Source organism: Malaclemys terrapin, chromosome 4 (assembly GCF_027887155.1).
Source record: "Malaclemys terrapin pileata isolate rMalTer1 chromosome 4, rMalTer1.hap1, whole genome shotgun sequence".
Taxonomy (NCBI): Eukaryota; Metazoa; Chordata; order Testudines; family Emydidae; genus Malaclemys; species Malaclemys terrapin.
Window position 1 is genome coordinate 145,379,538 of NC_071508.1, and position 24,816 is coordinate 145,404,353.

Consider the following 24,816-nt stretch of genomic DNA (forward strand, 5'->3'; position numbering starts at 1 on the left):
GTCTTAATCTTGTCACCCTTGTCAGGAGGGATCTAGGTGTGTCTCCCTACGCCCTTCACTGCTCTCTGCAAGTTTTTTCCTCTGATGGGTTTTCCTTTAAGCAGAGGCTGGGGGAGGGGGAGGGGTGTCTTTCATGAGTCAGGCTAGATACTGCACCCTGGTTCCCCAAAAACACAGAGGTGTCTGGTATCAGTCTAGGACAGTGGTGGGCAACCTGTAGTCCGCGGGCCGCATGCAGCTCGTCAGGGGAATCCAGTGGTGGGTCGCAAGACAATTTGACATTGACCGTCCACTGGGAGCACTGGGGGAAGGTAACTTGGGCAAGAGGCGTCGTGCTCCTCAGCAGGAGTCTCCAAGGGGTTTATCACAGGGTGGCTGGCCCTTTAAGGGGAGCTGGATGCAGCCTCACTGAATCGGCTACCTCGGCAGACTGATCAGCCAGGGATCAGGTGATTATAAAAGCCAGCGAGTAGGCCTGTTGGGGAGATTGCTGCCAGGAGCAGGCAGGATCTGGTAGGAAGCCCCTGTGTCAAGGTTGGGGGAGAGTACTACAGGAATCAGGCTGGGGCCTGGCACCCCGTCATGTCAGGCCCTGGAGTATGGTGACTCTCTCAGACACGGGACCGGTAGAGTGGGCACCTGTCGGGAATCTATCGGCCCCCTGCAGAAGATCCCAGGCTAGCAGGGAAGAGGTGACAGATGTGCTGAAGTGTGTTAGTTGGAAGGAACGAAGCTGAAGCTGTGAGAAAAAGGGCCTGATCCAGGCTTGGATGTGGTGCTGCTGGGGAGGCAGGCTGGCCCCTGTAGGGATCCACAGCAAGCCACAGTGTGAGGAGATCTGTGAGGCAAAATCAGAGAAGGTGCACGTCACCCCTGCCGCCGCCTCCTGCATGAGGGCTCGTACAGCTCGGGGATGGCTGGTCCCAGCTGCAGTTGATACTATAGTGCCAAGCATGGGATAACCACCTAGGGAGACACATCTACAGCAAGGCATTCCCAAGTGCCTGGTCTGTGAGCTGCAATGTGCTGCTAACCGGGTGCCCTGGTATTCAAGTCCTCCTCGGAGACCTACGAGCTGTGAGTTCAGAAGCATGGCAGAGAAGGCCGATAGCCACATGCTGAATCTGGTCCTGCAGTTGTCATAGTTGGCTGCAAATTGCGGGGACTTTCCCCATTGCTGTATGGCAGTAGGATGAATGGAACAAAGGGATAACTGCCATGCTCTAGGCGTCCTCTTCAGCTGAGCTCACGGCGTCTTCCAGCATGGAGGGAGGAAAAAGCCCAGATGCGTCAGTGCCTCAGGAGGACTACCTCTTAACGGAGCTCCTTCCCTTACAATTACCACAAACCTTCGAGAGTTTTACAGATCAGTAGCGCAGGCCCTTTAAAATGCTCTGTAAATGGGGGGCATCTAATTTCTGCCTGTTTACGGCTTTGGAAGATGAACATCCTGGCCAGATTTTCCAGGGGCTGGTCCTCAGCCCCAGTTAAAGATGGCCAGGACTGGTTGGAGACTAGAACTCCTGCCTAAAGGAAGGGGGCCAATTACCATTGCTTTGCAAACATGAACTCATCCGACCGGGCAGTGATGTGCTGCCAATATGGTAACTTCCTACAAAAATGTTCACTTTTAGCCTAAGATACCCCAATGTATTCGGGACATATGGGCTGCAAAGGGGGGGTGGGGATAAGGGACTTGGGAATCATCCCAAACCAGCTGCCCCCAGGAGCTCACTTCTGTCCAGCACATCACTGGACCTGTGAAACTGGCCAATCTTTTAAACCATTTGTCTAAGGCCTGCAGTTCCCATTTTGAAGCAAGTGAAACAATATTATTGAGCAAACATGGTTAGTCTGCTTATGTGGCATTTTAATGTTAGTTTTCTAAACATCCACACTGCAGAGCATGTTTATTCTGTTAAAAAAAACGGTTTTAGTCTGTTCTGGTGTTACAGTGCAACCTGCTGAACTTCCAAACAGTCACTTATTAACTCTGTCTAAAGGGGAAGGTTTCCCAATTCAATAGCCAGGGTTCTAAGTTACATAAAACCTTAAAACTGAAGACCCCCACAAACTTGTGTGTGTCATTTGAGATTAGTGGTTATATGAAATTAATACGGACAATGATTTGTTAAAGGGGCAGCACTGTCAATGCTTTTAAGAAGAACAATAATCTTGTGGTTAAACCACAGGACTGGAAGGCAGAAAATCTGGGTTCTTTCCACAGGGGGCTTTGCTGCAGGCTTCTTGTAGACTTTAAGTCAATCTAATCCTCTCTGTGCCTCTATAAAAGTGGGGATTGCAATACCTGCATCATGGACGGCTGCTATTGCCTTCGGTTACTTACATTTCTAAATCGCTCTGGGATCTCTGGATGAGGGGAATAACATTGCAAAGTATTAAAAATAATCTTTTAGTATGAATCCCTTTCACTTAGATGGGCCATTAATAATGTGGAAGCTTACAGCTGAAATGTGTCTGCAAATCAAACTGGTCTCCCTGCAGCCTGGCTTGTTTGCTATGCCTGGGCAGTTAATTTGCTTGCATGCTACATTACATGCGCAGAGGTGACCTCATCCTGCTCCTGAGCTGGGGCCTACATGAGCTCTTTGTTTTCTTTCCAGTCCTTAAAGGAACAGCACTTCTCTCAGCTGAGCCGCTCCTCCAGTGGTTTATGCTTTTGGCTGCTATACCCCCACCAAGCAGCCGTGACTGTGATGGAATATTTCAGTGCTGTTAAATGAAAGAGGTGGAGACAGATTAACAACCTCTGCATTTGCTCTTGGTTTTTGGTTCAACTTTTGATTTGAATAGGGTTACGACATTAAAGGTTTTTAAAAAGAGGACACTCCACGGGGCCCTGGCCCCGCCCCTTCCCCGCTCCAACTCCGCCCCCTCCCCTGAGCGCCCCGCATTCCCTCTCCTCCTCCCTCCCAGCCACGCGAAAACTGCCCGAGCGCTACCGGCTTCACGGTTTGCCGGGCAGCCCCCAGACCCTGCGCCCCCCCAGCGCAGCCAGAGCCCGGGAGGGGAAGCGCCCGGCTGGGGGCACAGGGTCTGGAGGCTGCCCAGCAAACCGTGAAGCCGGTAGCACTGGGGCAGCTCCGCTCTTCAGCTGCACAGCTGAGGTGTCTGGGGGGAGCTGGAGGCGGATTCCCCTGCGGCGGCGGCTGCAGCTCCCCCCAGACACCTCAGCTCTGTGTAGATGAAGAGCCGAGCTGCCCCAGCGCTACCGGCTTTACGGTTTGCCGGGCAGCCCCCAGACCTCCAGACCCTGCGCCCCCAGCCGGGCGCTTCCCCTCCCAGGCTCCGGTTGCGCTGGGGAAGCGCCCGGCCCGGGTCGCAGGGTCTGGAGGTCTGGGGACTGCCCGGCAAACCGTGAAGCCGGTAGCGCTTGGGCAGCTCGGCTCTTCAGCTACACAAAGCTGAGGTGTCTGGGGGGAGCAGCAGCCGCCGCCGCGGGGGAATCCGCCTGCAGCTCGCAGCCTGCCGGAGCCGCTCAGATAAGCAGGGGACTGGGGCAGGGATGCCAGCATTTTCCCGGACATGTTCGGCTTATTGGCAATTCCCCCCGGATGGATTTGAGCACCAAAAAGCCGGACATGTCCGGGAAAATCCGGACATATGGTAACCCTAGATTTGAAATGCTCACATGCATATTTGTTGATTCCTCACCTGCCCTCAAATACCAGAAGCTCCATTCCCCATCACTCTCCCATGCCCCCCTAAAACCCAAATGACATGAATCCTCAGATCCCCCTCCCACATCATACCGGGCTCTGCTCCAGTCTTCTCTTGGCCAGACTCCAGCTCCATGCAGCAAAGGACCCTTCCTTATCATCTGTACGACTCCTTGGAAAAGTGACTGGTGGCCCCTCACTCTGTTGATGCTCCTGGAGATCTGAGGTAGCCCATTTGGGGCCTAAGCTAATATCCACTAAAGTCACTGGAAAGACTCCCATTATTAAGGTGAGTGCTTGGAGCCTGCTTCCCCACCAGTGCTGCAGGAGACCTCCAGTGTGAAATGCATAGCTTGCTATGGAATCCTAGCATGATCCAGACATGCCTAGTTCCTAGAGGAGTCCAGGAGATCTTCACCTTCCTCACAAGATCACCTCTTCATGATCAGAACAGGAGGGGCTTAAAAAGCCACCAACTATATCCAGTGCAGTGGCAACAGGAAGAAAAGTGACATCATAGATGAAGTTCCCCGGGGGGACGGGGGAGACAAGCTTTGCAATTAACACCCCCAAAGAAGCCAAGGTCAGTAACTGCACCACCATTCCTGGCATGCATTGAAAGAACATCTTAGAACCTAAATGTTTGTTCCTAATTCTTCTACGGAGACCTCTTAAACTGAGGAATTCTACAGTCCTTATCCCATGGTAAATGTTGGGGGAGTAGGGAATAGTTTTGTTAATGCTGTAGGACGTTTTGCACTTTCAAGTGGTACTTCCCATACTGAGGAATTTTCCATTAACCTTCTATCTTGTCTATTTCAGCCTGAGTATTATGACTGCAGGACTAATGGCTACGTGTACAAGTATGAAAAGCTTGTGGAAGCCTCTGCCACCCTTCTGCATGTGAGGGTGAGATCTGGACATCATGTGCCCCCTTCTTGCAGGGAGGTTCTGAATACACATTGAACATCAGACTGTAGGACAAATGTAACAAGGAGTCCCTTGAAGGGACAGATAAGGTGAGCCTCTGGTGTGGTCATCCCTCTCTGTATGTGGCTCCATCCCTACCACAGATGGGCCTGCTCCCAGTCATGACAACAATTTGCTCTGGAATGCACCAGATTGCCTCAGGCATCAGGTATTTTCAAAAGCACTGATGGGGTGAATGGGCCTCCTGGAGTCGCCTACAAGGTCTCCACCCCTACCCCACCTCCAGATTACACAACAGGACAGTGTGCTCCACCATGGATTTGCCTATCCAGCAAAGATAAACATTTCCAGTCAGTGCAATTACTGATAGAAGCTCGTCTGCCTCCTTCCTTGATTACAGCCAGGAAAAAGCATTTCTGTTTACACAGGGAAACTGTCCCCAAGTCCCTAGTTTCTCTCCTCTGCAAACACAGGCGCCCTACTAGACAAGGTTTATCACTCCTTAAGGAGACAGGGTTTTGGAGGGTTTTTTTGTGGGAGACACTTGTTAAAATAGCAGAAGCCCGACTCTGCACACACCAAAGATCAAAACTGAGACTTGGATTCTGGCTTCAATGAGAGCTGAGCCCTGAGTCTCTGGGAACAAACCCTAGGCTTGGCTCTCCCCAGAGCTTCCTTCCAGGTGATTTGTGTAAACAGTTTGAAACAATTATTACATGACAGTCATCAGCCTAGCCTGAAGCTAAATGCATGTCCTACAAAGGTGGGTAGCCTGCTAACAACCCAGGGAAAACTCCAGTCAAGGGCTAACAGTGTGAGAAAAAAGCCCTGTTTGGAAGAACTTGGGCAAAAAGCCCATCCTAGAAGAATGTGGGGGAAGAAAAGTGATAAAGGAAAATGTGGTTTGGTTTAAGTGTCTTGGCTCTGCTTGCGTGTGTGCTTTTTAAATTGCCGTGCTTAATAATGTCGGCATTTAAGTGGACACCAAGATTTTCATGTTCACAACTCATTACAAATAATAGATGGACGGGAGGAAGGTAGGGTGCAAATCCCACGGCGATGGGTGCTGGATCTGATAGACTAGAACTTTACTTCCCTTGTTTAGCTGAGGCTGTTTTGTTTTTGCAATGCTGGTGAAGAATACTTCGGTGTTTGCTCCCCTGTGAAGGCGTGCAGAGCCTCTAGCTGCTATCACAGCATTCTCACTGGAGATGGTTGAATAGCATTTATGAATAATGTATTTGATGCATTTTTTTTCCCACTGGCTGCCCAACAAATTGTTTACAAATAGATGTTTTCCACTATTTGGTCAACTCTTTAGATAGCAGAACAACAGTCAGCAAATGACTGGTGAAGTTTTTTTGCTGATGGTCGGTGAATAATTATATTGATATTTTTTCCAGTCATCCAGTACTGTCAACTCCAGGAATTTTAGTGTGCAGCTCACAATAGTTGGTATTTTTTCTTACATCCACAGGAGCTGGGTCTTTAAGTTTCAACTTTGTTTTTTTAAAAGTCAGATAAAAGGAAGCCCTTACGGCTGTGGAAAAAGCTTGAAACTGTGACGGTCATAGGTGCAAAAATAAGAAAGCAAACAAAAAACATCACTTTTTTTTAAAATGTGGGTTGGCATTTCTGCTGACCTTCCAGCTTTAATTCCAATCAGCCACCCTGTAAGGCATTCTTGGAATCAGCTTTGAGCTGCATCTCTGCTACAGTATTTATCTTCTCATAATAAATGGCCATGACTGGCATTTAAACACTCCCTTTCAGGCAGAGAGCGCAACAAACTGATTTCATAGAGGGATTACATCATCAAAATGCAGCTCTCTCTGGGGTGGAAGATGGCAGCCTTTACGTGGTTGGTGTAGCAAGAATACACAATAATGCAAGACAGACTTTGAAAAATATTCCATAGTAATAACTGTCGGTAGACAGAATGTGGAATTTAGCCAGAAAGCAGAAGCGAACACCCCATCTACTATGGAGAATTCCATGGAGGTTTTTTAATAACCGCAAAGTGGTGAGGGCCTCAGTTTTGTATTTCAGCCTAGAGCCGGCACCTCCATTAGCAGGATGCGCTCTAATATCTGACAACTTAGAGCAGTGGTTCTCAAACTGTGGTCCAAGGTGGCTGGTGAAACAATGCTGGCTCTCCTCCTAGATCCCAGCAAAGAATATACAAATACCATCTTAATATTACTTTTCCAAGTAAGTCATTGCTGTAGTTTCCCTGGAGATGTTATGGTGTTGTAAAGAGGGGGAAGGCAGTCCTAGGGGACTGTCAACAGGAGAGGAATCTGTCCACACAACAATCTCTCTGAAGAGATGGTTCACTGTTAAAAATCCCTGTGCTATATCATTGGGGCAGTGTTGCAACCTGTTCAAACATCAGCACCACTTCCTGCAGCATATGAGGAGATCATTTCTGATCTGAGAGGACTCTTTATTTAGCAGACAAGGGCATAACAAGACCAGTGCTTGGAAACTGAAGCTAGACAAATCACATACGAGGTGCAATTTTTAACAGTGAGGGTAATTAACTACTTGAACAACTAGGGAGGAGGTGGAGTCTCTCTCATTTGACATCCTTACATCAAGGCACAGTGTCTTTCAGTGCTCACACAGAATTTGAGCTTAATACAAGAACCAGTCGGTGAGATTCTTTGGCCTGTGTTATGCAAGAGCTCAGACTAGATGATCATAATGGTTCCATCAGGACTTAAACTCTGTGATTCTATGGGCTGTCCTTTGAGAGAGAGTATCAATCACGTCTGACCCAAGGTGGTTTGGCTGAAGCCCACAACTTGACTCCCTTCTGGGAAATTGCAACAGCCCCACTCTCTAGCATTCGGGATTTTGGAGCTAGTGTTGGAAGTGCAAGCTCACATAGTTTCCATATGACAGCACATGAAAGACAAAGGAACTAGACTGAAGATTAACTTCGACAGTAAAATGTCTGAAAAATCTAAACTAAGTGTAGCCACTAGAGCTGTTCAAACTATTTGTTATGAACAATTTATTGGCAGAATTTGGTCCTGTCTTCTGTTCAGGAATTGTCCACGACAATTTGTCAATGTTTAACACACTGTTGAAGAACCTGGTTGGGTTTTCATGAACTGTCTGTAGCAAGCGATCCTTTGGATATTCAGTATTTTGAAGTAGGTATTTGGTCGTCAGAAGGCATGGTTTCTGTTCCATTTTATAAACAATGGTGATGCCTGAAGAAACCATTAGAGCTTTGAATGAGGCAGGCAGAGCCCATGGGGCCCTTTTGTGGTGAGAGCTGTAGAAGATGAGAAGGCCTAGGAAACGTTGGGATATTTAAAATATTTTCCTGACCTATTGCATGAGAGAACGTATTTGGCTGAAGCACTTAAGTTCTACTGATGAGATCTTACTATATACAAGCTAAGCATCATTATTATAGCTATAGATTCATATTTAAATATAACTGAGCTCCTTCCTAAGGAAGACACCAACCAGATTTATTGTCTAATAGATTTCACACTTATTTTTCTTGTGTCAAAATTATTATTAATGATTTGTAATACAGTGGCATCTAGGGGCACTTGAGATCAAGGCCCTGTCGTGCTACACACTGTACAAAACACTGTAAGAGACCGTCTATGTCCTAAGTAGATAAACCAGACAGGAAGTAGCATTATTCCCATTTTACAGATGGGGAACTGACACTTTGCAGAGATAAGTGATTTACCCAAGGTTACACAAGAAGCCTGTGACCAAGCTGGGGCTAGAAACGAAATTTCCCACGCCCCGTCCAGTGTTTTAACCGCAAGCCAATCCTTCCATTCTGTTACAGTGCCCTTGAATAATTATGTATGTAGGCAGAGCAGTGAATGCGCTTGAGCACAAGAATAAAAGACTCTCCCCTAATATTCAGGTGAACAAAAATCAGTCATACAAACATCTGTGAAATGGTAAAGTATAAAGCGGACAAATCTGGCTGGACCAAATGAGCTCTCGTGTTCAAAAATTTGTCACTATTCACCAGCTCTTGTCAGTAATACTATGAACTTCTGGCAAGTACTCTCATGCCAGACAGTCACCAGGAAATAGATGGAGCGATTTCCTCCCTCTGCCCCCCGTGCAAGGTTTAAGAGTAGGGTTTTCATATTACTGGTTAGCTCTGTTTATATGCTGCTGCATTCCACCCTGCAAGGTGTTCCAGTCAATCACAGGGACAACGGCACTCAGTTCAACCGTGTGCCAGTGCTGTTGAAAATAAGTGGGCAGCAGACTATAAACAGGCTGCAGAGATCATCTGGGCTCACAGAAAGCAGGTTTTGCAATCTGAGGGTATGTCTACACTACCCACCGGATGGGTGGACAGCGATCGATCCAGCGGGGATCGATTTATCGCATCTAGTCTAGATGCGATAAATCGAGCCCCGAGCCCTCTCCCGTCAACTCCTGTACTCCAGCACTGCGAGAGGCGCAGGCGGAGTCGACAGGGGAACGGCAGCAGTGGTGAAGACACTGTGGTGAGTAGATCTAAGTATGTCGACTTCAGCTACATTATTCACGTAGCTGAAGTTGCGTAACTTAGATCGATTTCACACACACACACACACACACCCAGTGTAGACCAGGGCATAGAGTACTTGGACAAGGCAGTAATTCCCTTGGAGGGAAAGGAACCCTAGCTCTCAGTGGTCAGCAGGGGCATTGTTAGGGGAGGAGGGCTGGGTGGAATATTTGAGGGACAGGGAGCAATGTAGCAGATCTGCTAAACCACTTACAGCTGCAGAATTTTCTTCTATTGATTCTCATTCTATCTGATTGGGGTGGGTGCTATTATTCCCATGCCTAAGCTCTTTTTACTTGCTACTCTTCCGAATTTACTCTCAGTATTACATTTTTTTTTCAAAATGTTTCCGAGGGAAGAAAGTAATGGTTGAAGCTAATTAAATGAAGTCTGTAAAGCACTCTGAAATCCTCAGATGGAAGGTGTTATGTAAGGGAAATATAAACACACAAATGAAATGATTATAGGAAGTAACACATTACAAATGCAAAAACGCCACGGAGAAAAAGCTTGCTCCTGTCTTCTCCTTTCTAGGATTTTTCACAAATGTTGCCTTTGCTGAAGAGTAAACTCAGCTCAGATAGAAAGGCAACAATCTAGAGTTGGGCGAATAGTGCAGTGTTCATGAACATTCCTTAGGATTCGAAACAGCGGTTTCCTTTGAGCAGGTCTGTGTCCTGTTAAATTTGCTACTTATGAACATTTGAGCAAACAAGATTTTGGGTTGTATTGTTTATAAACAGAAAAGTGGGCTATATTTATCTAACGAACCAATTGTTGCAGAGTCCAACCAGCGCCAGCGAGGATAGCTGTTTTCTAAATAAAACTGCCCGCAGAGTCACAGAGAAAGCATTCTACTTCGAGTTGCAGAAAGAAAAGGCAGAAGTCCACAAGAAGTGTCAGGCGTGGGAGCTAAACTGAAGGCAGATCTGGTAGGTATCATTTATGTCTAAATCTCGGTCCTGTGCTTCGGCACCTTATTTGGCTATTGCTGCTTTTCAAGAGCGAGCAGTTGTTAGGAACAGGGAGAAGAGCTCACAGCTACTTTACTGCTGCTGACGCAAGTGCCTCAGCTTTAAATTTTCAATCTTGCTTTTGAGTTTCAGTAGAGGATTTGAGATAAGACTGACTGCATATCTAAGCTCACATGGTTGAACAACAAAGTTCTAGGAGGAAAGGAAAAGTATTAGGGAAAATGTCATACAACAGCTCTATGCAAGACTAAGTTATAAGACTGTACAGATCAGAGCTTTGTCCAGTTTCATTCAAACAAACATGCAAAATTTGTACCGGAATACAATGGCCCATCCATACCATAGTATGAAGCTGACAAGGCTACAGCATTATTTGCTTCAACAGAGCTACACCAACTCAAGATCTAGGCCAAATTTTTAAATTGACACTATCCCATGTGTAATAACTATTACCCCAGTGTTTTCAGTTTGGAGCAACTCAACATAATGCAATGTTTCGAAACATCTAAATGTTAAAACAAATGCTCCTTTTTCTTAGTCACTCACTATGTAAACAAAATTCTGCAAGTCTCCGAACAAAGCAGAGGGCTAGGTACACAGACCTTGAGAGGGTTGAGGATGACTTGTTTAGAGGCTCCCAGAAACCACAGTTGTTGTAAGGCTACAGGGGAAACAGGAAAAAAAAGTTATAAACCTATATGGGTTTGTCTACACTGCATCGGGGAACAAACCTCCCAGCCAGCCTGGGCCTGGACTTATGTCAGCACAGCTTGCACTAGCATGCTCAAAACAGCTATGCAGACATTGCTTTAACGTTGCCGTTTGGGCTGCAGCTTGGCTCTAAAGCCTACCCCACAAGCTAATATCAAAGCACCATCTACGTCTTTTGTTTAGTGCGCTGGTGTGAGCCCCACCACCAAAAGGCTGTGGACTCGGCCTGTGTGGTGCGCTCCGAGATGCTGTGTAGACATATCTTACATGACTAATTTTTGTAATAGTAATAGTAAAAATGCTATAACAGATTAAAGCCTCTATTATAGGGCTTGATCCTGCATCCATTCACATCAATGGAAAAACTCTGACTAACTTTAATGGTGCAGGATGAAGTCCACACTCCTTTAGAAAGTATATTCTCTAGGAAAGGCAAGATCTTCTTGGAAGCTGGTGGGGACAAAGTTTTTGGACACAAAAGGACCTTTGAGAGGTGTCTGAGTCCCTCCCTTCTCCTGTTTTCTCTTATGAAGAACAGCGCAGCCTAAAGCCCATCAGTCTGACATCCTGCTAGGGTCACCCCAGACTATATTGCCTAGTTAGTAGCCTTGTTGGGACATGTGTATCATTGGATGGTGGAGTAAAGGGAGCAGAGAATTTCTTTTTTTTCGCTTTCATGTCAATTCAAACTCTAATTTAAATACAGTTCCTAGTTTATAGAGTGTTAGGCCAGAAGGAACAATTAGTCTAGTCTCTCCTCCTGCATAACATGGGCCATAGATAGAGCCCTGCACAGATACAAAATTTGTATCTGCATCCAATCCACAAACATGGTCTGTGGATATCTGCAGATTTGCAGGGCTCTAGCCATAGAATCTTATACTAAGGTGAGGTTTTTGCCTACTAAGAAATAGTTTAAAAAAATTATTTTCCTTATACCCCTCCAAGTCCTCTAGGAATGACATCTAGATATCATTATCTGTTATATGTTTACAGTTTCTGCATATCTGAATTACTGAATACATGTATGGGGGGACATGTGAACCGCTCCAAGACAATACATGCTGAAGGTTGTGCCATATGTTGTATGAAACATAATCTTCTAAAATACAGATTTGCACAATGATCTCTGATCTGCCATGAATTTGAAGTAATGATAATTTGGCTATTCTTATACCTAGGTATATTAAGATTGCCTAAATTATCCACGGATGCCACACACAGAGAAAGGTGGGAAAAATTTCTTAGAGTAGGAAAGTGTTTCTACCCACCCCAATTGCTCACAATCCAAAAACAATTTATCTCACTCTTTAAAAAAAGAAAAGAAAGTCACCTTTAGAGCTAAGCCTAAGCATGGAAAGTTTCAGCTCCAAACATTCTCCCTCTCCGTCCCAGCAATTTATGACCAACTGAAAAAAGAAGAGGGGTCTATAATGCAAAAATCTGATCTATTTTATATACATTTTAAACAATTAGAAATTTGATCATTTTATTTTTTGAAAACTGTTGATTTTGAAAATGGAAAAAAATAATTTAAAAAAAAACCTGCAGAAAATGAAAAACTGGTTAATTTAGAAATAAGAACAATGGCATGAGCATGCTTTCAAAATTCCCACAAACACAAAATAAAGTTTCAAGCAGCTCTATAGAAAAAATACCCTTTTGGGATCAGCCCACAAAACCACTTCCCTCTCCTCTCTTAAATCCTTCCTGCAGATAAAATTCTGCCACACACTCACAGGAAACTAGTTTAGGATTTGTCTAAACTGCTTGAACTACACTGCTATAGTTAAAGCAGTACAACTCTCCTCTTATGACAGTTATAATGGTATAAAAATGCTTACACCAATATCACATTTCCACACAGGAAGACCAATAAGCTACATCTTTATATGGATATGACTGTGTTCACAATAGGTCTGTACTGGTATAACTTACTTAAAAAAAATCACAACCCTAATATATGTAGTTAGCTCGATATAATTTTCCGTTTATTAAGCCTGCAAAGTTTAAAAGTCTGTAGGATCTGGGCCTAAGCCATCTACTTACTATTTCACTTACTTATCACATGATTGACTAGGGTCATCTTTATGAGGGAGGTACAGAGGGGCATAAAAGACCACTAGATTTGAAGGTGGGAAATGCTGTGGCGAAAGCAGAGAGGGCTAACCTGTGAAGGGAGGATGATCAGAGGGAAATCTAAAAATAAGCTACAGCGAAACACGCAATTCATCACTCTGCTTGCGTACTACATCCCTTTCCCTTATAGTTTGTCGTTTTTACACTGTAACCTCTTTGTGGCTGGGACCGTCTTCCTCTGAGTTTGGAAAGCGCCTAACTTACTGTGGGTGTCCCCACAATGTGCATAACAATAAAAGTGAATCCAGTTTTGCTTATGGTCAGTTTCACTTTCAGCTCCCACTTGCTGTAGCCTGCAACTTTCACACACCACCAGGTGGGCACTATTTGTTTGCTTCAAAACATATTTCCATTGGAATTTTGTGGGAATGCTGTTTTTAAGCAACTGTGTTAAAGTACAAACTGAGGAAGGCAGTTTGTGTTGCTATAAGGTTTTCTAAAAGCAGGTCCTTGCTTAATTTAAAACGGGGGCCAAATGGGAAGCAGACAATTTGCCTTTCACCCTCATATTTTTCAGGCAGTCCTTTATTTCCTTGAAAGCCAGGTTGTCACGCCAGTCCGTTGGCAGCCTAGACTGGTCGACATTTCAGTCCATCACAGTCCGCTTCCCGCCGCCGGTGAGAGCCTGGGGCGGTCCTTTCCCCAACCTGAACGACATGGCTGGGGCAAGGGAAGTGGAGCAGGCTGGGGCCGGGTCTCTCCACTTCCCACCGCTGGTGCCGGTGAGTGCGGGGTCGCTGGGGGAAGAGGTGGAATGGGAGCGGACCGGGGGTGGAGCAGGGGGGAAGGGTAAGAGGCAGGGTGGAGGGAGTTGTCCAGGGCCCCATGTCCCCCTCGGGGATGGCCCTGCCCCTTGCAAGGGGGCCGGACGAGGGATGGGGCTGGTGCTGCCGCGTATGCAGCACGCAGCTGCCTAGGGCACCATGAAATCCCAAATTTCATGGTGCCCTACACAGCTGCGTATGCCTAAGGACGGCCCTGGATCTGGCAGGGGGCGGGGCTGGCAGAGGGGGAGAGAGAGAAAGAGTAAGGCAGCCTGCAGGAGTGCTGCTGCCAGCAGGGGGCTGGTGAGTGCTGCAGGGAGTGGGAGAGATTGGGTCAATGGGTAGGTTGGGGAGGGAGGCTCTGGGCAGTGAGTGGATGGGGGGTACTGGGATTTAGAGCTTTGCTGGGGTGCTGCACCACCGCCAGGTTTTAGGTGGTGCTCAGCTGCAGGGGTTGGGTCCAGCTGCCAGGCCCCACACGAGGTGGGAGGGTGTCCAGGTCCGACTGCGGGCTGCCTGGGGTCCAAACACTTGGCCCTGCACGGTAGGGTCCCGAGGTCTGGCTGCCTGGCCCCACCCAGTGGGGTCCCAGGGTCCAGCTGCCAGACCCCATGCAGCAGGGACCAGGGCTCTGGCTGCCTGGCCCCGTGTTGCAGGATCCTTGGCTCCGGCTGCCCAGCTCCAGGGTTTGGGTCCAGCTACCGGATGCCCGGCTCCGCACTTCCGGGTCTGGACAACTGACCCTGCACAGCGGGGTCCCAGGGTCCGGCCCCGCATAGGGGTCTGGTGTCTGGCCCCTCTGCAGGGTCCAGCGTCCAGAGGCCCAGTCCCACTTGGGGGTCCAGGTCCCGGCTGCCTGGCTAAGCGCTCTGTTCCTGGCCCCACTCTTGGCGGGGGCGCTAGGCATAAGGGATTGTGGAGGGGACGGGGGAGGGAGACAGGGACGACACACACTGTGGTTCTCAACCTGCGGCCCACAGTGGTAAACAGGTTGAGAACCAGTGCTCTGAGTGGTTGGAAAGCACCAAATAACCACACTGTCCAGGCACAAAGAGCACATACCACAGCCCCCACGCCCCACCCCAACGTCCTGCTTCCCCACAACCCCTCTCCTCTGCCCCACACGTCCCTGTCCCCTAACTGGTCCTCTGATCCCTTTGCTCCCACTTTCCCTTGTCAACACTTCCTGGAGAGTCCTGCATGTCATCTCTCCCTCTCCCCATGATCTCCCAAGTCCCCAACATCCCCCTCTACCCCCTCCCACAGCCCTCATGACCCTCCCAAATCCCCAGCACCCCCTTCCCTTTTCATTCCCTCTCATAGCCCCCATGGCTCCCAAATACCCACTGCCGCCTCCTCCCGTCTCCTTGCATTCCCCTCACACAGCCCTGTGACACCTCAAATCCCCAACACATGCTCCCCATGCCCCCTTTCATTCCCCCCACAGGCCCCATGGCCCCCATCTCCGCCCTGCTCCAAAGCCCCCACAGCCTCCATGACCCCCATCATCTTCCCCTATTCCCCCCCTCTCCCACTCACTGCCCCATGCCCCCCACCCCCATTCCCCCTTCCTGCCCCAACGCCCCCACCCCCACAGCCTCCATGACCCTCATCCCTTCCCCTATACCTCCTCACTGCCCCTGTGACCCCCACACCCCTATGACCCCCACCCCCACACCCCCTCTCTGCCCCAAAACCTCCATGATCTCCACTCCCTGCCCCAACGCCCCCATCCCCACGGGTCCTTCCAGCCCCACAGCCCCCGTGACCCCCACTATGCCCCTTCTCCCCCACAGTCCCCATGACCCCCCCCCCGCAGCCAGGCTCGCTGCCCGCCGCGGGCGGGCCGGGGGTCCCAGGCCGGCCCCTCCTGCAGGCCCGGATGTTGGCTCCGCGCCCCGCGCTCCGTCCTTCGCTTCCATAAAAGGGCAGCGGCTCCGCGGCATTGGGCTGGAGCCGCCCCCCGCCCGCAGCGGCCCCTAGGCAGCGGCTCTGGGGGGCAGGGGACGCGGTCGGGCGGCGCGGGGAGGAGGAGGAGGGACAGCCCCGAGTAGCTCCTGCGGGACCGGACGGCCCGGGCCGAGCCGGGCTGCAGGCGCCGAGCCGGAGGTGAGCCGCGGCCTTTGGAGCCGAGGGGGGGTTGGAACCCAGCCGCAGCCCGGCCCTGGGGCCGCTCGGTCCCCTCCCGCCATTGGAGCAGCCGGGGGGTGTGTGGGGTGGGGGGGCACTGAGGGGGGACCCCATTGGAGGCAGTGTGTGTGGGGGGGTGGCAGTGTGTGTGGGGGGGTGGCAGTGTGTGTGGGGGGTGGCAGTGGGAGGTGGCCCCATTGGAGGCAGTGTGTGTGTGGGGGGGTGGCACTGAGTGGGGACCCCATTGGAGGCAGTGTGTGGGGGGGGGTGGCACTGGGGGGTGGCCCCATTGGAGGCAGTGTGTGTGGGAGGGTGGCACTGGGGGGTGGCCCCATTGGAGGCAGTGTGTGTGGGGGGGGTGGCACTGGGGGGGACCCCATTGGAGGCAGCCGGGGTGTGCGTGTGGCACTGAGGGGGACCCCATTGGAGGCAGTGTGTGGGGGGGGGGCACTGAGGGGGTCCCCATTGGAGGCAGCTGAGTGGTGTGTGTGTGGCTCTGAGGAGGGCATACACACACACACCCGTGGGAGCCCCAGGGCTTTACCATTTCCCTGCCCCCATTATGCAGTATAGGAGGATTTGGGACTCCAACCCAGTGTCCTGCCTGTGGGTACATACTTAGGCACGCACATCCCTGCTGCTGCATCAGCTTTATTGGAGTTTGCTGCCTTAAACAAAGCAATTTCTAGCAGCTCTTCCAAAGAGGGTGAGTAGCGCGAATAAGTAGCAAATGAGGGAAATCCAAGCAAGGGGTTAACAAGTGTTTGCCGGTCACGAAGGAGGGGGGGGGGGGAATGACTGCACAATGGAGCGATGAGAGGCTTGGGAGTATTAAGGAAGACCTAGGAAAATGCTAGTGACTCCTGTGATGCAGATGTAAATCTGCTGGAACTGTTTTCTTATGCAGTGTAGGACAGATAATCCTGCTTCTCGCTCTCTTCGGCTTGCATTTTTGTTACTGTATTTGTGTAGTTGGAAGTTATGCACTTGGTGGCAGTCAAACAAAATGTGCTTTCTGCACCCGTGTCCATTGCATAACTCAGATTTTTTGTAAACGGAACCCTGTTGTGAGCTCTGATGTTTCTTTGCAGCCCTGGGTGGGGAGCTCCAGTTCCCTGGGCATGTATCCCTTCGCACAGATTTTCTTTTCTCTCCTTTGCTTTGCAATTTATCGTGACGAGATTAAATGATATTTTTCCATTAGGGAGCGCTTACTTTCTAGATTGTGCGGGAGGGAAGAGACCCATCCCCTGAGCAAGCCCTTCTGTTGGCTAATGAATGCCATTTCCTTTGCTCTCACAGGAAGAAGGAACGATGGCTTTGGACGGTATAAGGATGCCAGATGGCTGCTATGCAGATGGGACGTGGGAGTTAAATGTCCATGTGACGGACCTGAACAGAGATGTTACCCTGAGAGTCACAGGGGAGGTGCACATTGGAGGGGTTATGCTGAAGTTGGTGGAAAAACTTGGTAAGTTGTAATTAGGGGAAAAGGTGTGGCTCTCCATGTAGCTGAATGGCTCTTCTCCATGCATGGAGGGGTTTACACATCTCTGTCACTTATGGAACAGACTTTTTTTTTTTTTTTTTTTTTTTTGTAAATCTGGTTACCAAAGCTCAGGTGTGTGGTTGGTTTGTTTGTTTTTTTAATGAGAAATCTGTTGTAACTCAAGTGTTGTCTATAATGAAAATGGCCCAAATTGTTTTTGTTCAGAATGCATAGTATTTACACATACAAGTGAACATTAAACTGTCATTTTACAAGTGAACCATATTGGTGTATTTTAAAATCTTAATATTGCAATTAATTTTTGCATCTCTTAACTCTAAGTATCTCAAAATAACTTAATGTGCCCCTGATCAGCTGCTTGATTTCTCTCAATCGTTAATCTGCTAGCAAACTTTTTGATGCAAAGAATTGGGGGAAACTTATTGTAGATGTGTGTGCATTCCTGTGCTCTGTATGCTTAACACACTCTAAGAGGTAGATTTAATTTTGTAATTTTAAGGTGCTGAATACATTGTGAAATGCGTTTGAAGTATTAGAGATCAAATCTACAGGAGAACGTCAGAGTTCTGAACTGACCAGTCAGCCACACACCTCATTTGGAACTGGATGTATGCAATTCAGCAGCAGCAGAGACTGGGGGGGGGGAGCAAATACAGTACAGTATTGTGTTAAATGTAAGCTTAAAAAAAGATTTGACATGGTAAGGAAACTGTTTCTGTGCTTGCTTCATTTAAATGAAGATGGTTAAAAGCAGCGTTTTTCTTTTGCATAGTAAAGTTTCAAAGCTGTATTAAGTCAATGTTCAGTTGTAAACTTTTGGAAGAACAACCATAATGTTTTGGTCAGTGTTACGGACATTTCAGTGTTATGAACAACCTCCACTCCCGGGGTGTTCGTAACTCTGAGGTTCTGCTGTAGATGAAAGTCCATTCATATTACAATTAGAAAGTTCACTTGGTCCCATATTTGTTATAAATCATAGTACTTTGCAAGGTATTATTAATATTACGTGCTTTGAGTGGGGAGAGAGGTCTGTTATACGTGGGGTTTTGTGGTATGTTTAGGCAAGTAAATTGTCTCAGATTATGAAACCCTATGGTAAAAGGCAGACGAGAACATTCTATGACTGGGCTGGCAAACCTTTAATGAGAATTTTTTTGGGATGTGTTTGAGACAAGGTGGGTGCAGTAATATATTTTATTGGACCAACTTCTGTTCTTGAAAGATACAAGCTTTCTGTTGTATGCAATTATTAAGCTTATTAAAGTGTTCGTTCTTTTCTGCCTGCTGGTATTTTGAAGGGGTGGGGCAGCATTTGACTAGTTTTGACTGTTCTGGAGGGTTCCAACTACACATGGTTTGAGTAGTAGTACATTAACTTCTAGGAAATTTTTGTAGACTGTTTCCTGGTTTTATAACTAACACTGATCCAATTTTTTGAATTAGACCATATCCTGAGGCTTTTCCAATTCTTCTTCCCATTAAAGTCCGCAGTTAGGGTGCTGGTGGGTAGCGACAACTGCCTGTAATGCTGACCAGTGTTGCGTTGTCTTGTCTTGTTTCCTGGAACTCCCCATCTGTTTGTATCCATTTGTTGAGTCTTGTATTATACTTAGATTGTCAGCTCTTCGGGGCAGGGACTGTCTCTTCTGTTTGTACAGCTCCTAGCACAGGGGTGGGCAAACTACGGCCTGGGGGCCGCATCTGGCCCTCCAGGCATTTTAATCTGGCTCTGAGCTCCAGCCAGGGAGCAGGTTCTGAGGCTTGCCCCGCTCCAGCACTTGCCCTGCCCTGCGCTCCAGATGGGGAGCGGGGTCAGGGGCTTGCCTCGCTCCATGCAGCTCCCGAAAGCAGCAGCATGTCCCTCCTCTGGCTCCTATGTGTAGGGGCAGTCAGGGGGCTCCGCGCGCCGCTCCTGCAGCTCCCATTGGCTGGGAACTGCAGCCAGTGGGAGCTGCAGGAGTGGCGCCTGTGGACAGGGCAGCGCACAGAGCCGCTTGGTTGCACCTCCGCAAAGGAGCCAGAGGGGAGACATACCGCTGTTTCTGGGAGCTGCTTGAGGCAAGTGCTGCCCAAAGCCTGACCCCCTCCCACGCCACAGCCCTGATCCCCCTCCGAACCCCATCCCGGAGCACCCTCCTGCACCCCCAACTCCTCATCCCCAGAGCCTGCACCCCCAGCTGGAGCCCTCCCACACCCCAATCCCCAATTTCGTGAGCATTCATGACCCGCTGTACAATTTCCATACCCAGATGTGGCCCTCAGGCCACAAAGTTTGCCCACCCCTCTCCTAGCACAAGGGGTTCCTGGTCCATGACTCCTAGGCTGATGATACAGATAATTAGGAGTAAGGGTTGCAGTAGTCCATTCAATTCAATAGAACAGCTCAAATGAATAAAGGTTTCAATTAGGACCAAATCCTCCAGGATCAAATGGAGACTAATATAGAGGGCAGCATCACAACATCCAAATAACCTTCAATTTCACACCTGGACAAAGGGCCCATTTGTGTGGGATACACTAAAAGGAAAATCTGAACCAAGAGGCGTAGAATAGCTGGTTGTATTTCAAAGAAGAAATGAGCTTTTGTATACGGGGTGAATGCCATTTTACAATATACTGTCTGTGAAACTAAATTTTTTTAATGTTGAACTTTCTGCCTTAGTAAGAATCTCTGAAATCTAATAGTCAAAATGAAGAGCTAGGTACATATTGTGAAACTCTTATCAGTGGCCCGCTTTTTTCTCAATATGGTTGAGGCAGATTAGTATAATCGTTCAAAGAAAATATTAATATGAATTGTCTGGCACATGGCTATGGTGGTCTAGTCACACTTAAACAGATCTGCATTGCTTTTTTTTTTTAATATATAAGCCATCCTGCACAATACTAAGATTTTCATACTGATATACTAATGGTTTGAAGTTGAAGGAAGGAAAAGGCAGATATAAATATATTTGCTTCAAAAGGAAGCAAGTGTTTGCATGAAGCATTCTTGTTCTTGAAGTAGCTTTGGCTCTGTAGAAAGTTTCAATAAGCTATTTTTGTGCCCTAGCTACCCAGGGATCTACTGAAGGTGACTGCAGCTGTTTTTAGGACTCAAAAAAAACCAGTCAATTAGCTTCTAGAAAACCACTGACTATCATGTAATGAATAAATAATGTTTCCCTCTATCTTTATATTGCATTGATTAGAATGGTTATAAACTTACAAGAAAGATAGAAAGCTGTTTAAATACAATAGAATGATTTAAAGCCTCCTATTCAGGAAAGCCAAATTGACTTCTGTGGGGCTATTCATGCTTAAAATTCAGCACATACTTAAGTGCTTGGCTAAATTGGGATCTAAAATCAGTAACCTCACTGGTTGAAGTGATTCAGAACATGCATAGCTCAAGCAATGAGTTGTCTTGTGTAAACTGCATTTTATTCAGAACCACAGTTTGGGACAGAGGCGTAGCGAGCGCCCTCTGTACCCTCCCACCGGAGGGGGCCCCGCAAGGAAGGGGGCCCCTAAAAGAGGCAAAATAAATACCGTATTCCAGTTTCTGCATTGTAAGGGGCCCCGCCCGGACATATGTTCAGAGCAGGCCACCATTTGGAAGGGGCCACGTTCTTTGTTGCTACGGCCCTGGTTTGGGAGGGGAAAAAAAAAGTGGAAACTGCCATTTTTCTGACCCCAGAGAAAGGTATGGATTTCATATCTGAACATGGGCTTATTTCTGGAGGGTGCACATACACCCATCTAAATAATTCTACTCCAACTCTGATGGTCACACCCTTCAGTCTTTTTTTTTTTTTTTTTTAGATTGTCTTCTTCCTTCCATCTCCTTTATAGCTTGGCTAAGTAACAACATATTTAGCTCCTTTAATCATTCTGCAAGTCAGTTCTTCTAGCTCACCAACTCTTCTTTGAATTCCCTCCAATTTGTCAGTAACTTTCTAACCATGAGGTGCACAGAACTAGCTGTGATATTCCTGGTACAGTCACAGCAGGGAGATACAGAAAAGGCACTAGTGCCTTTCTGTTCTGATGTCATTGCTTCTCTGCGTAGCGTGCTCACACACAGTTGTATTGGCTTCCCCAGTCCCCCTTGCTCATAGTAAGTCTATGCTAGCCTGTCCACTATCAGCCCTTGGTTTCTTTCAGTATTATTTTTTCCTAATGCCTCCCTTCCAATGACTTATCTGTATCTTGGATTATTTTCCCCCCAGATGTATTAGCTTACATCTTTCCAAGTTAAAATTCTCATCATGTTATGCCCATATTTTTAACCTCTGCAGGTTCTTTTTTAATTTCTTTGTCTTTGCTGGTGTCTGCAACATCTCCAATGATCGTAACATCCAAATGTTCGTAACATGCTTTGAAGTCCTTCCTCCAGATTGGTAATGGAAATCTTAAAGGGACTTCCTCTGCTTAAAAAAAAATCACATTCTGTATGAATATTTTGAGGCTTCTGTTATGAGTAATGTCTAAAATTACTATACACTGTCTTATCTGTTTTCCAGAGTCTTTTGGCTTTGTGTATTTGACAAGGCTTTTGTCTAGTCACTTAGCTGGGAGAAACTGGTTCCCTAATCCCGCAGTTGGACATGAAAGTGGATTCTGATGCTCACCCAGAGTTCCACTGAAGTTAAGGAGGCTCAGTATGGGTGTAGGGGCGCACCCACCCAGTCGATCCAGTTACAGGATGGGAGCCTAACTGAAAAGACTTGTCTAAACATCAGCAACGGAGCAGAACTAAGCATATTGTCGTCTTTGAGGAGCAAGGTAGGGGAGGAAAGTGTCTCTTCTCTTCTGCTCAGCAGCTTGGGGAGGAAGGTTGCAGAGGCACCATATTTATATCTGACCACAACTAGTGGGCTCTTGATAAGTCTTTGATAAGAACTTTTGTTCTTTGTGGCTGAGAGCAAGGTTCGTGCAGAGTTTCTTGGTGAAAAAGAAAACGGTTTGTAATATCTGGGAGGTCTGTATGTGTGCTTGAATTTTCACCCGGGTTCTGTCTTGGGGTGGGGGGTGGAGTAGAGGATTCTTCTCTTTCTTATTAGCTGAAAACCTGTAGGTCCTAGTGCCTTGTGTAAATTCATTCCTTGCCTGCAAGTATTGTGTGACTATTTTCAAATCTGAAAAGCTCACTGGGAGTATGCACAGAATAAAAGCTAGCTGCCTTGTTCCAGGCAATGATTTAAAAAAAAAAAAAAATCCAAGCAGCAGATGAAGATCCTGGTTACCCAAATGAATTACAACAGTTTGCTTGCCTGCTATTAGTGGCCCCCACTTGGATTCAGTCATCTCTGTAATGTGAAACATGCCATGTTTTTGGCGAAGTCTTCTCTGCAAAATAAAATGAAAATACTGACCCTTTAAGAATACCAGCATTTACTGCCTAGTCCAGACTATAATATGCTTCTAACCAGCTCTATAAATACTGGGTAAAAGCATAAATTGTAGTACAGTAAATGTGTCCATTAATCTAATCTTATTGTGACACATTATGCATAATCATGCAACTGTTGATTCAGCATATGATACTGGGTTTTATTAAATAATAGCTTATACCAAGTTGAGCCCTTGTCACAAATGACCGCGAAGTCCAGTTTTAGGCCTAGCTGTGCTTTTTTAATGGATTTGTATCCATCCTGTTTACAAAACGTCAGTTTGGTAAACCCCTAGAATACTAAAAAAAACCCAATCTAGAATGTCTGAAAAAGCTGTCCTCTGCTAGGAAACAACCCTGCACAACTCTTCTCTCCGTGCTATAAATATTGCATACTGATTCTTCAGTTTACTAGAACCATGATTTCTTTGTGGAGGCTGGGACTTGCTGTCAAAATGGCAGGAAACTCATGCTGGCCACTTTTTCAGTGGCTTTTGAGAATCGTGCAGTACTTCACTTTCTGCATATAGTTAAGCTTGGTGTCAGTGAGTGCAAAAGGGGAGGGAAATGAACAAAGATTTGAGACAACTTAATGATGCACTTAAAATACTTACAAATTAAAACTTTCCCAACTGCAAATGCATGCAAGAATCTTTCAGGGATGGCTCAAAATGAGAAGTATAATTAATGGATAAATTATATGTCCAGCAGAGACAGGAAGTGGACAAGTCATGTTTGGCAGATGTGATTTAAGACAGATAACTTAAATGTACGCTGATTAGATTTATAAACTATACTTACAGAATTGTGCAATGAAAAATTGTTGGGTCCCTACTCTTAAGGTTATGACAGTGAGTCTGTGTGGAGGTACATGCATGTTAGAATCAGAGGGTCTGTGTTTTGGGGTGGGAATGCATTAGCAGTGTCTAATAAGTTTGTTTTGTTTAAAAAGTAGGGTGTGGACTAAAGAGAGCTGTCTTTGGAATTTTGGTGCTTTTTTGGGGTTGAAAGTAAAGGGTCTAAACTTGAAATCCTGAAAGTATTTCTCATTCAGGCAGACAAATGTGATTAAGAGGATAATCCTGGGGGTGTGTATGTGTCTTTATGTATGTTGTAGTACCTCAGTCTGTATGGACATCTTGGGTCTGCATCTGCCAATGTGAAGTTGAGTACCATGCTGTTGACTGTGTAGTGGCTGTCATTTTGGTCAGAGGGAAAGATAAGGTCTTCTAAGACCTCTGCTTTTTGTGCATCAGGACCATGGTTTGTAGAAGTATGGGACACTTTTTTAAACCCGGTGTTCTACCTTGGCAAAATTTTGCCCTGTCTCTTCTCTTGATGAGTTGTCAGTCTCTGGTGTGGTGGTCGCTCCTCACTGGTGCTATATTTGTGCAAGGTTGTTTCCAAAATGAGTGGTGGTTAAATGTAAAACATTCTGTCTGCGTAACTGGTACTTTTTGGGTGCCAAAACTTTGAAATGTGACCTCAATTCATGAAATCCATGGAAAAATACAGCGGAGAATCTGTTCTTTGGAGATAGAACTTTGTTCTTTTTGCATATTACATTGCCAGTAAGTTTAGCTATACCTCTTTAGGAAGATCAATTGTGCAATTCAAAGCATTAGCCTACTTTGTGTCATGTTCATTTTTGTCTTAATGGAGCACTTAGAGGGTTATCAATAAAACACCAAGAAAGCGCAACATTATTGATTTACCAATTTTGTGTTTGAGGTTTTACAGTACTAGATAAGTGCTTGCAAATATTAAGACTTAATTCAGAAGATTGTCTTGAACTTGTAATAAATCCCTTTTAAACAATTATTTAAGATTAATAATAAAAAACAAATCTGAACTGATCACACAACAATTTTTCTGTTGCATAGGTTACAGAATACAATCACAAATTATTCAGTCTTTTCTATTTTTCCATATATGTACCATTTATTTTGAATTTCTATAAGATGACTTAAGGATAGTTGGGTGATCAAGTGTACTTTCCCATAATACAAGAGAGGGGCACTCGAAATCTAAAACAGAACAAACATAGTTTTC

General features: G+C 46.6%; 1 protein-coding gene and 1 long non-coding RNA gene across 7 annotated transcripts in view; one reads left to right on the forward strand and one right to left on the reverse strand.

The window, feature by feature from the left end:
- Positions 1-10,238: 10,238 nt before the first annotated feature.
- Positions 10,239-12,291, reverse strand: LOC128837371 (uncharacterized). Its single transcript, XR_008444933.1, has 3 exons — positions 12,178-12,291; positions 10,680-10,794; positions 10,239-10,325 (listed from the first exon to the last, which is right to left on the reverse strand). It is a non-coding gene; the product is annotated as an uncharacterized LOC128837371 (long non-coding RNA).
- Positions 12,292-15,678: 3,387 nt separating this feature from the next.
- Positions 15,679-24,816, forward strand: part of FERMT2 (FERM domain containing kindlin 2) — a 97,752-nt gene continuing 88,614 nt past the window's right edge. For 2 of the 6 annotated variants that reach the window (XM_054025606.1, XM_054025607.1), the window contains exons 1-2: positions 15,681-15,856; positions 17,180-17,348. In XM_054025606.1, the coding sequence (XP_053881581.1) occupies positions 17,192-17,348 (157 nt within the window). In that variant the 5' untranslated portion in view covers positions 15,681-15,856; positions 17,180-17,191. Of the gene's footprint in view, positions 15,857-16,445; positions 16,584-16,762; positions 16,786-17,179; positions 17,349-24,816 lie in introns of those variants that run through there. The other 4 variants (XM_054025604.1, XM_054025603.1, XM_054025608.1 and 1 more) reach the window with 4 other exon arrangements.